Here is a 12003-nt window from a genome sequence, read left to right as displayed (position 1 = left end):
AAATCACCCCCTCCAGGGGAATGGACATGCAGCAGCCCCTTCTTCTCCCAGGATCTTGGGCACACATGCACACAAGCCTGGCGTGATTTTCAAGCCACCAGGTCCAGGATTCTAATCGAGGTCAGCCATGTGTGAGTCCAGTGATATAACCACTACACCATCTACTGAAACCCCCTACTTATCTTCTTAACTATGTTGATAGGGTCACCTCCATTCTCGGACTTTGCTACAAGAGGTTTAGTGACTGAGCACCAAGATTTAGGAGATACTGAGGTTCATGTTAGGATAAGAGGGAAGCTTGAAGTAATATGCAATGCTGCCTTCTTTTCCCATTCTACTACTTTTCAGAATCGGTTATTTCCTCTCTAGGACCTACTGCTATCTTTTAGTGTGTTGATTCAGGACAGAGATTTAGAAGGTGTACTGCCAGAGTTCAGATCCTGTCTCTGCCACTTAGTAGTGGTATTACTTCTGGCATGAATTATTCAAACAGTCAGGGCCTCAGTTTTCTCATTAAATATATCTGATACTGATATTTTTCTTATAAGATTGTTTTGTTAGTATTAAATGAGTTAATGTATATGTAAAGTGCTTAGCATAATGTCTACTTCCAAGTACTAGTGTGGTTGCTGTTACCACCATTTGCATCATTATTGGTACTTAGAACCAATTCATTTAAATGTAATCATTCTGAGACTCTTTTTTAAAAAGAAATTATTTTATTTTATTTATTATTATTTTCTAGTTTGATCAGAGAGACGGGGGATGAGGGGTAATGAGAAAGTAAGCCATCAGGTCCAGTACTTGAACTGCTGTCGGCCATGTGGGAGTCCGGTACCTTTAACCACCATGCCACCTGCCGGCCTTCATTCTGAGAATTAACAATATTTTTCCAGACTTAAAATATTAGTTGTTATTGTTATTTAAAATACCTTTCTTGCCTCTGAAGACCTTGACCATCCCTCCCAATTCTTCAGTTAGACTGGTATGAGCTAGCAAAGAAAAAAGATTTTTTGCAACTGATGGAATATTTAAATATAACTGTGAATGTGTTTGTGTGAGACAGAGATTTTAATAATTCAGAGTAGTGCACAGAGTGGAGGACAGTCATCTATATTATAGAAATTCTTTTACATTTAGACATAATTGTAAATTGTATTCTTTTTAAATTAATCTGGTTGTAATTAAAATACTGGTCCATTTTAGTTACATTAAACATATTTCAGGGGAACCAGCAGTTAGTGTAATGGCTATGTCGCTGGACTCCCATGTGGTTGACCACGGTTCAAGTCCCAGACCCCGTGGCTTAAACTCATGCCGGGCACATGTGCGTGCGTGCCCAAGATCCCAAGAGGAGAATGGAGGAAAAGGGATTGCGGCGTGACCATCCCCCTGGGGGGTGATTTCTCGCTCTCTGTCTCTCTCTCTCTCTCTGTCTGTCTGGCGAGCGCATGCACCCTATAGCGAAAAAAAAAAAAAAAAAAAAAACTCTCCAAAAAAAGAAAAGAAAAGAAAAACATATTTCACTATTACAGTTAGATTATTGCTTAAATACATTCCTGTGAACTGATTAGGAAATATTAGGACCATGTGTTTATTTCCTTGGGAAAGTACACTTGCTCACCTGTAAGGCAGCGATAACTCAGTGGCTTTTGGAAAACATCTCTCTCTTTTCTTACTGCAGCACCATTGTGTTGTTAAGGATGAGGGATGGAACAGCAGCACATAAAAAATCTTATCTGTCACTGTGACTATAACTGGAACAACTATGGGGCACTTTCTGGCCAGTTTGCTGCCAGAAGAAAATCTGATGGCTCAGACCTTTTCATGATATGTTAAAAATTAGTAATTTTTCCATAGGAGATTTCTAATATGAGATTGCCTGTGCTGGCATAATACTTTAGAAGAATAAACAAGTTTAGTTTCCCAAGAGGCCATAGGTTATTAGAATATGGTAGACCTTATTATTATTTATTTATTTATTTTGCCATAGAGCATGTGTGCTTGCCGGAGAGAGACAGAAGGGAAGTGAGAAATCACCTCTCCCCCAAAGGGGATGGCCACACTGCAGTCCCTTCTCCATTGTCCTCCTGGGATTTTGGGCATGCATGCACATGCACCTGGCATGATTTTTCAAGCTGCCAGGTCTGTGACTCATGGTCCACATGTGGGTATCCAGAACCTTAACCACCAAGTCACCTGCTGGCCCCCAGAATTGATTATCTTTGACCTGCGTAATAATTGTATTCTAAGGGACCGGCAGATGACATAATGGTTACGTCACTGGACTCCCACGTAGTCAACTATGGTTTGAGTCCCAGACTTGTCAGCATTAAACTCATGCCAAGAACATGTGCATATGTGCCCAAAATCCCAAGAGGAGAGGAGAAGGGATCGTGGCATGGACATCCTCCCAGAGGGAGATTTATTGGTTTTTGTTTTCTCTGTCTCTCCAGCGAGCACACATGCCCTATAGCAAAAATCTCTCTTTAAAAAAAAATGATAATTGGATTCTTTTACTCTTCTGTGCCCATGTTTCTGAGTTTATATGCATAAGTTTACATGCTAAACAATTATATATACACATGCACACATTTACATTAGTGAAGTAATGATTGGTTAGAGGCAGAATGTCCAGTTCAGATTATATAGAAATATAAATATGTTTACATGTATACGTATATATATCACCATAGGCACATAAGTCTACTATATAAATATTCATTTAGAGGAGTTATATTGTGTAAATTCTTTTATTAAGCCTTGGTATGGGCTGCCCTATAGCCTACTCATTAAGAGAGCTAGATCCCACATAGCCAACTGCTGTTTGAATTCTGACCCCATTGGCTTAAAAACATGTTAGACACATGTGTATACATGCTTAAAATCCTCACAGGATAGAGAAATGGAGAAGGGATGTTTTTTAAAAAAAGCCTTAATGGAAGAGGGATTATTTTTTTCTTTTGTGCTATAGGGCACGTGCACTTGCCAGAGAGACAAAGAGAAAGAAAGTGAGAAATCATCTCCCATGGGGCATGGGCACATCACAATCCTTTCTCTTCCATTCTTTTCTCAAGATTCTGGGCATGCATGCACACATGTCCAGCATGAGTTCTAAGCCACTCAGTCTGGGACTTGAACCATGGTCGGCCATGTGGGAATCCAGTGATGTAACCATTACGTCATCTGCTAGTCCCAAGAGAGATATTGATTAATGGAAACAAAATTATAAATAGATGAAAAGAACAATGTCTAGTGTTATAAAATATACCAGAGTGAGTATAGTTTATAACAACATACTATATATCTCAAAGTCCTAAAAGGAGGCCTGTGACTCTTTCCAACATGAAGTAATGACAAACGAATATACTGGTTATCCCGATTTAGTACTACACATTGTATTCGTGTTCTACTGAAAACAATCACATTATATCCCCCAAATATGTACAATTATTATGTGTGAATTTTTTAAAAAGACCTACAAAACAGGCCAGAAAAGAAAGCCTTGATACAGTTAAGAATTAATGGTGTTCGTTTTTATATCCTATTGGAAATGGTTCAGTGGTATTGTTTTAATAGAAATGTTGTATATTCGTGAATTGTAATTATTTTATGTTCTTATCTTCATATAAGAAAGCAATATCTCATAAACCTTATTCCTGTTATAGGCTGGCATGTATGAAGCAGTTAATGAGGTTTACAAAGTACTTATTCCTATTCACGAAGCTAATCGAGACGCAAAGAAGCTCTCCACAATTCATGGTAAACTTCAAGAAGCATTCAGCAAAATTGTTCATCAGGTAATGATTCTGATTTCTCCCTTCAGTATATACAGAGAAAGTGTCTAAAAGCCTTAGCGTTCCTTTGTGTGCATGTCAAACTGCATCCCAGGATGTCGAACCAGATTCCATGATGATAAACTAGATTCCATGAAATGGCCATTTTATTCAGGTTACAAATGAGCAATCAGCATGATGGTTTGTGGCAAAACAAAGCTCATTAACAAAAAATGAATTTGCCTAAAGTAGATGATGATCATCCTAAGCTTACCCCACAGTTTTCCACACAGTGTTTTCTTTTCTTCATTAAAAGAAAATATTACTAGTTAACAGATTTTTTCCAGTTGTGGTTAATTCTGTTTCACAATGTAGATTATAATTGTGAATCTGATTTTTAGGTTGATAGGTGTTTATATTTAAGTCGACTTTTTTTATTGAATGATATGAGACTTTAATAAATGCCTTATATTATTAATGACTGCAACTGAACCTTAACTGTTTTCTGTTTTTCTTAATGTTTGCAATCATCCTTTGATATATTTCAAATATGAAAATAGTATTTAGTGAAAATGATACATAAAATGGTTGTCTTATGTATATTTAATTATAAAGTATGATTTCAGTCCTTGATCTTTACAGTTTATTAGGGAATCCACATATTTATCACCCAAATCAGAATAAAATTAAATTTAGTTTAAGAGTGAAGTAGACAGCTAGCAACTGATTTCCTTGAAACTATTGCTACATTCTTGGCTCTGTTGAAATACCCTGAAATAATATCCTGTTGAGCCTCCTCCTCCCCCTCCGTTCCCTTCCCTGTGCTACTACCCATGCTATCATCCGCTGCTACCACCGTCTGAAGACGTGGAGTATTGATGATCTCTTTGGTACTCAGCACTGTACTGGTCTTACTTTATATCTGTCAGCTTGACTTCCTCTTTCTTGCCATGAGCTAAGCTGTTCTAGATGAACTGGAATTGATATCTGAAAACCTTCCCACCGTCCAAAAATAAGGCTATTCTCCTGCTGTTATCCTCTAATAAAATGTTGAAGGTGCAAAAATCTGATTAGGTTTCATGACCTTAACAGGTGGGTGTTTTTATAATCAGTTGTACATAAACTACCAAAGGCCCTTCATCCCAGCTTCTAGAGCTATAAATTGGAAATTATCCATGTCAGGTCTGGAACAGTAGTAGTTAGTTGTTTCCAAGAAACATTCAGTCCTTGTGTCAATGGCATTTGGGCAGAATTGCTATTCATATTCTGATCTAACCTGTATACGCCAGTGAAGTGCAGCTCACTTTGGTTAGAGATCTAACTTAGACACATAAATGGGACAAGAAGCTCTTTCTCCAAAATTTTTACTTGCACTTTAATAAGTTTTTGAAAGGGAAAATTTTAGGTACTAGGTTTTGAATAAGGAATTTATAAAAATTATTATAGGTCTTAAATGAAAGAATATGCTGTTTAAAATACCCTGCTGTCTTCTTTTCATGGAGAAGAATTAATGGTATATACTGCCTTACACTACTGAAATTCCTTTGGCCTTTTTTTGTTCTTTTTAAACAGTTTTTTTTTTATGACTTGCCCTTTTTTACTTTTTGTTATACAGAGTACTGGCTGGGAGGTAGGTAATGTTTTAGTTAGTTAAGGCACTAATAGATTGATTTGATCAGATTTCTTTTGCCAACGCTTTGCCCACATGTGCTAGTTGTGGGCGTTCTGTTGCTACCTGCTATCAACTGAATTCATTAACCAAAGAAATTTTGTTAAATTCTGTAAGTTATTTTAAACATTTATTATTAAGAGGTGGTAGGCAGTGCATGGAAGTCTGTATGTTACACTAATGAGATTCTTTGGTAAATGAGCCACTTTGTCATCACTTTAGTTTGTTTTTATCCTTTGAAGCCTTTCTTTCATCAACATTTACACACAGATTTCCTTTTTTAACCATATCATTTCACCTCATTTTACAGAGGTCGATTTATGTATTATTGCTCAGAGGTGTAAATAGAAAATATTATATATCATCTGATCTAAGATGCCATCAATTATAAAACATTCTATTTTTTTATAAGCTTTTTAAAAAAGAAAAAAATAGGACATTCTATGAGTTGAGAGATGAGTACCAAACTACGGGGATACTAAAATGTGGGCCAAAAAGGTTCATATTAGAACTGATGAAGGGACCAACAGTTAGCATAATGGCTATGTTGCTGAGCTCCTATGTAGCCGACCGTGGTTTGAGTCCCAGACCTGGTGGCTTAAACTCATGCCGGGCACGTGTGCATGTGTGTCCAAGATCCCAAGAGGAGAATGGAGAAGGAATTCAATGTGGCCATCCCCCTGGGGGGTGATTTCTCACTTTCTATCTCTCTGTCTCTCTCTGTCTTTCTGGTGAGTGCACGCACCCTATAGCAAAAACCTCTCAAAAAAAAAACAAAAAAAGAACTGGTGAAGAATTGTGTTAATTTGGTCTTCACCTTTGGCATATGCTCAATTAGGAAAGAAATACACTTTGTCATTTAAATTTTGGAGAGAGGGAAGGATAAAGAGATTGAGAAAACTCGAAACTTAATTTGACCTCAGATTCTGACAGTGTTTGATATATTATATATGATATATTTCGAAGACTACACGTGCTTCCTTTTATGTAGTACTTAACACGTGTGTAGGCTAAATCTTACCTGAAGAATGCTAGGAAGAACTGAAATACCATTGTCTTAAACCTTTTATAAAAGAAGGAAGTCTATAAAATCTGTCTTAATTTATTTCCATTTAAAGCAAAGTAATAATAAATCAGGTTTACTTAAAGCTAGGTGTTTTCGAAAAGTTGTCTGCCTTCTCTCCCTAGTCAGGTGTACATTGATTAAACAGCTTAGGCCCCTCTGCTTTGCATTCGTTTTTGTTTTGGGGGCCAGAATAAAAAAACCTTAGGAATAAATATTATGACTGAGTTTCCTTCCATTTCTGAAATTGTTACCCACCTTTTACTTTTCTTCAGAGGGAGCCAGTACTTTCACATGTACTTTAATTCTCCAGATCAAATATATATGGCTTTATTAGTACCTAAAATATAATTCCTCATTTCTGTGGCTTAATTAAGACATGTAAAGAGACTGAGCCATAGCCATCTATGAAAGTTCACATGGATTTCATGCCATTAAATAGATTCAGCTGAAAATTAGGCATGAAAGAGTATATCGAAACCTCTGAGCAGTTTATTACCAGTCTGCTTGATGCTAAATCGACCCCTGAAAGGTATAAGCTTCACGGTTATGACATTAATATCATTCTGTCATCGTGTTTATTGCATGGTCAAAGTCACGCCAACCTAACTTTCTTGTGTATATTCTTGTCACTACCTTTTACTGGCCCTTTAGCTTTGTAGCTTCTAAATTTGTTGCACGCTTGTTTTTGCTTTTCCCTTGTAAAACTTAAATGGATGCTTGCATTTTAAAAATGTGTTTGCTACCATTTACTGCTTATTTGTTTTGAAATTTCTCTAATTAAAATGCTTTCTGTTTTCTCTTCTCTCTTGCCCCTGGTTGCTGACCCTACTCCCTACTTTTACTATTGTCTATTGTGGTAAGTTCCTATCTCGTGAATATTTTTCTTTGTGACTCTGAAAACCTCAATAATTTCATATTTTTTCTAAAAACTGTGTTCCTCAGCTAATTTCCTAGTATTTTTATAAAACTCTCACTGGATTGATCCAATAAAGATAATTCATACATTGTAGGAAGGTCCTTTGAATTGAAAACTCACTCCATGCCTTAGCAGAAAAGCCCTCTGGACTTACATATTCACAATGTGTTTTCATTATGTTCCTTGATCTGGTGCAAATTATTGAGTTGGCAAAGCCTTGTATGGGTATGCGTATGTGTCTGTGAGTGTGTGTATGTGAGGGATCTGTGTGTATAAAAGATAACTCTGAATCTTGATACTTAGCAATTTGTTAAAATATTTATGATGCAAAATATTAAGTTTGAACCTTTCAGGAATTGTGTAGCCATTATCTCCTCTGCCACTTTGACTTCCTTAATGGCTGTTCAGTGTTCACTTTTATTTTTACTTTCTCAAAACTCTTTGATTTTTTTCTGATGTAATAGGAAATAAAGTATATTTTAGGGTTTTTTTCCTCATGTATTTTTAATTATTATTAGAGGACAGTAAAAAGTTGAATTTTTATATGAAAACTTTTTAAAATTTTCTAGTTTTGCATGTATATTTTTAAAATGAGCATTTGTCTATTTATCAAACAATGATTAATTTGTATTCAGAAGCACACTAATGCATGTCTGTGGTTTACGAAAAATCAGTGACAAACATTGATAACATAGTTACGTGAAACTTTCTGCATTTCTTTTTTTTTTTAATAGAGGTTTTTGCTATAGAGCACGTGTGCTCACCAGAAAGACAGAGAGACAGAAAGTGAGAAATCATCCCTCTTCCTCCCCCCCACCCCGGGGATGCCCCCACCACAATCCCTTCTCCTCCATTCTCCTCTCAGGATCTTGGGCACACATGCACACGCGCCTGGTGTGAGTTTAAGTCACCGGGTCCGGGACTCGAACCACAGTCGATTACATGGGAATCCAGTGACATAGCCATTACACCAACTGCTGGTCCTAAAACTTTCTGCATTTCTTTAAAAAGATTACAAAAGACGCCAACAGGTAGCATGGAGGTTAAGGTACTGGTCCCACGTGGCTTCCCATGTGATTTGAGACCTGGACCTGGTGGCTTGAAAATAACACCAGGCGTGTGTGCGTGCATACCCAAAATCCCAAGAAAATTAAGGAGAAGGGATTGTGGTGTGACCATCCCCCATGGGGGACGATTTCTCACTTTGCCTCTCTGTGTGTTTTTCTCTGTGTCTATAGTGCTGCACCTGCCCTAGAGCAAAAACTTTTCAAGAAAAAACTGAAAGAGAAAGATTACAGCATTTTTCTTTAAAAAAATACCTCTCTACCCTAGTAGGTATATCTTATAGTCTCTGGAAAGGTTAGAGAAGATGAACTTAGTTTTATAAAGTTAAACTTTCTACTGGGTCACTAAAGAAATGAGGGTTATCCTGACTTTTGAACTTGAAATATACAAGGTGACCTATCTTAACTTTTATCACTGAACTAGGTGAGCATGAATGTGAGCCAGTATTTTTAATTTCTATGTGCTCAGAATTACTGGCCACAGTCTTGTCTCTGTGGCTTCTGTTGAACTTTTATATTCTTGAATCTACATGAAAGGTGAGAGAGATAAAGTAACTCATCCATACTAAAGCATGTAGAGCAGAATTAGAAACAACAAACTGTAATGGAAGGGAGGAATCAACCAAAAGAAAGAAATGGGAAAAATATTTTGAAAGTAACACATAATCCAAAGGTGTATTTTTAGATGAGTAGGAAAATGTGACTCTGTATAGAAATTAGACCATTGCAGGTAATAAAACATCCATGGGTCTTTACTTCAGGAAAGTGAAATTAGATATGAAGAAAGTTGAGGAAAACACAGTAAATGGAAAGAACCTCTACTTCCTTGTAGTCGGTGACTCCCTGGTGCTCGGTATAAATGCATGACTGAGCACCTGACGCGGTATGCAACATCACGGATTTTGTTTGCCCGTTATGCTATTTTTGAAAAGAAAGAGAAAGATATGGATATCAAACATTTACTATGTAGACAATATTAGACATGATTTCTTTTTTTCTTGACTGGGACATATAATGGTCAGCGTTGGACTTCTGATAAGAAATGTAGTAGGATGTATCTTAGAAGAATATGTTTGGTAGGTAAGCCACCAATATGGTTTTTATGCTGGAGTATACAGGAATATGCGAACATGCAAATATAATTAGAGTAGACAGTGGTGGTGTAGAAGACGACGAAACAGAGAGGGAGATCATTCTCAGTAGTACTCAAGGGAATTTGTGAGAATTCTCAAGGAAAACATCAGAGAGATAGAAGACACTTCAGGGAAGATCTGAAAGCTGTAATTTTATACTGGTATGTAGAGTATGAGGAACACATAGTTTAATTTAGTGCTTGTACCCACATGTCAGATATATTGAGGTTTAACTCACAGCTCCCCCACTTACTAGCAATATGACCTCGGGCATGTTAATTTTTCTCAACTATAGAATGAAGGTGAAAATAATGGTCCCCATCTCATAGAATTATGATAAGAATCTATGTAATATATGTAAAGTGGCTAGTTACTGTCTTGCACGTAAGAAGTGCTCAGAATGTTGGAGATCACTGTTGTCGTTTCAATGATTTTTTGTCATCATTAGTATTATTATTCTTATTATTTGAAATCTTAACTCAGTTTGGTTAATAAAATGTAGGGAGCATTATGTTCTCAAGTTGAGATCTATGACAACATTGAACCAATAAAGGCTTTCTAAGATGAATTGTTCCAATAGACAGGAAGGGAGATTACTACTGTGTAAAATACCGGCATGGACACAGAAAGCAGTTAACTTGAAGGAAGCAGAGTGGAGGAGGATAAAAAAAATTAGAGAGGTAGTGTCGTTGTGGAAATATACAACTAACCCGATAGATGATTTCTTGATAAATAAAGATAAAACTAGGACAGATTTAAGATATATTTATCATAAGAAACTTCAACCATTTAGAGATGAGGTAGATGGAATTCTCTAGGACATATTTTCACCACCCAGATAATTCTGAAAGCAGTAGGTAGAATTGCTACGGAAGGATAAGCTAGAGTGTGGGGGTGGTAGAAAGGTCAGAGAAAAATCACTAAAGTAAAGGAAGGTAATGCTACAAAAGCAGGCTAGATTTTAGAAAATCGGATTTAATTTTATTCAAAGGAAATACTGGTATTATCCTATGGTCCGAAACTCTTAAGAGAAAATAAAGATGAAATATTTGTCCTGACGGTAAAGCTATGGTTGTGATTTTGTGAACTGTTAGGTCATCAGGAAAGTCATAATGTGTTTTTCTACGTAAAAATGTGTCATGACTTTCCAGACAACCCAGTAGCTAGGGCCAGTGAGCTAGAAGATTCTTTCTAAGCTGAAAATTAAGTTATTCTGAATTAGTCTTTCTTCTTCTGTACCCACATGCCCTGCTAGTCCTATTCTCAACTCCAGTTCACACCCAAAATTCATTTTAAACCCTAGTAACTCCTTACAGCATCTTCTCTGACCTCGTTTCTTCCTGCTCTCCCCTTACCCACACTGCCCTACCCGTACTGTTCCCCTTTCTGCCCCTCAGCACCCTTGACCCAAGGCCTTCGCACTGGCTCTTTCCTCAGCCTGGAGTGCGTTTCCCCCAGAGATCCCAAAGAATGACTCTTGTACCCCTTACATCCATGCTCACATCTTACCTTCTTGATGAGACCTACTCTACAACCTTCGTCTCTAGGAGAATGGAAAAGGAGGGATTGTGGCATGGCCATCTCCCCGAAGGATGATTTCTCACTTCTGTTTCCCTTCTCTTTGTCTTTCTGGCAAGCACACATGCCCTATGACTTTTTTTTTTTTTTAAATTCAGTGTCCCAATCCAAGGGAGCAAGCTCACTAATACCTTCACTGATCATATCCCATCAGCAGTATCATGTCTGTTTCAGGAATTCTGTACTTTAAAAATAGCACTGAAAAATTAATACAATGCGAACGGGATAGTAATTCCTGTCATATAAAGATTGATTGAGGGAACTAGCAGTTGGCGTAATGGCTATGTTGCTGGACGCCCACGTAGTCGACCGCGGTTCGTGTCCCGGACCCGGTGGCTTAAAATTCACGCCGGGCGCGTGTGCATGCGTGCCCAAGATCCCGAGAGGAGAATGGAGGAGAAGGGATTGCGGCGTGACCATCCCCCCTGGGGGGTGATTTCTCGCTTTCTGTCTCTATGTCTCTCTCTGTCTGTCTGGCGAGCGCACGCGCCCTACAGTGAAAATCTCTCCAAAAAAAAAAAAAGATTGATTGAGAGCTGGAAAGTTTAGTTAAGGGAAAAAGTCTCTTTTCTTTAAGAATTATTGTAAGGGAAAAAGTCTCTTTAAGAATTATTGTATTTTATTCATCATTATTATTTTTAAAAAATTGACCTGAGAGAGAGAAGGAAAGTAAGAAAACAAGCCACCAGATCTGGGACTCAAACCATGGTCAGCCACGTGGAAGACCGGCACCTTAACCACTATGCCACCTGCCAGCCCAGGGAAACAAATCTTTTTTTTTTTTTTTTTTTTTTTTTTTTG

The 12003-nt window shown here is 37.4% G+C and overlaps 1 protein-coding gene across 2 annotated transcripts in view; it reads left to right on the top strand.

The window, feature by feature from the left end:
- Nucleotides 1-12003, top strand: part of DOCK7 (dedicator of cytokinesis 7) — a 213522-nt gene that overhangs the window by 178498 nt on the left and 23021 nt on the right. Inside the window, exons 40-41 of one of the 2 annotated variants that reach the window (XM_006147525.3) lie at nt 3669-3800; nt 5392-5406. In XM_006147525.3, coding sequence (XP_006147587.1) covers nt 3669-3800; nt 5392-5406 — 147 coding nt within the window. The remainder of the gene's footprint in view (nt 1-3668; nt 3801-5391; nt 5407-12003) is intronic. The other variant, XM_006147522.3, reaches the window with a different exon arrangement.

This window comes from Tupaia chinensis, unplaced genomic scaffold (assembly GCF_000334495.1).
Source record: "Tupaia chinensis unplaced genomic scaffold, TupChi_1.0 Scaffold000215_1, whole genome shotgun sequence".
NCBI lineage: Eukaryota > Metazoa > Chordata > Mammalia > Scandentia > Tupaiidae > Tupaia > Tupaia belangeri.
This window is presented reverse-complemented; position numbering and strand designations above follow the sequence as displayed.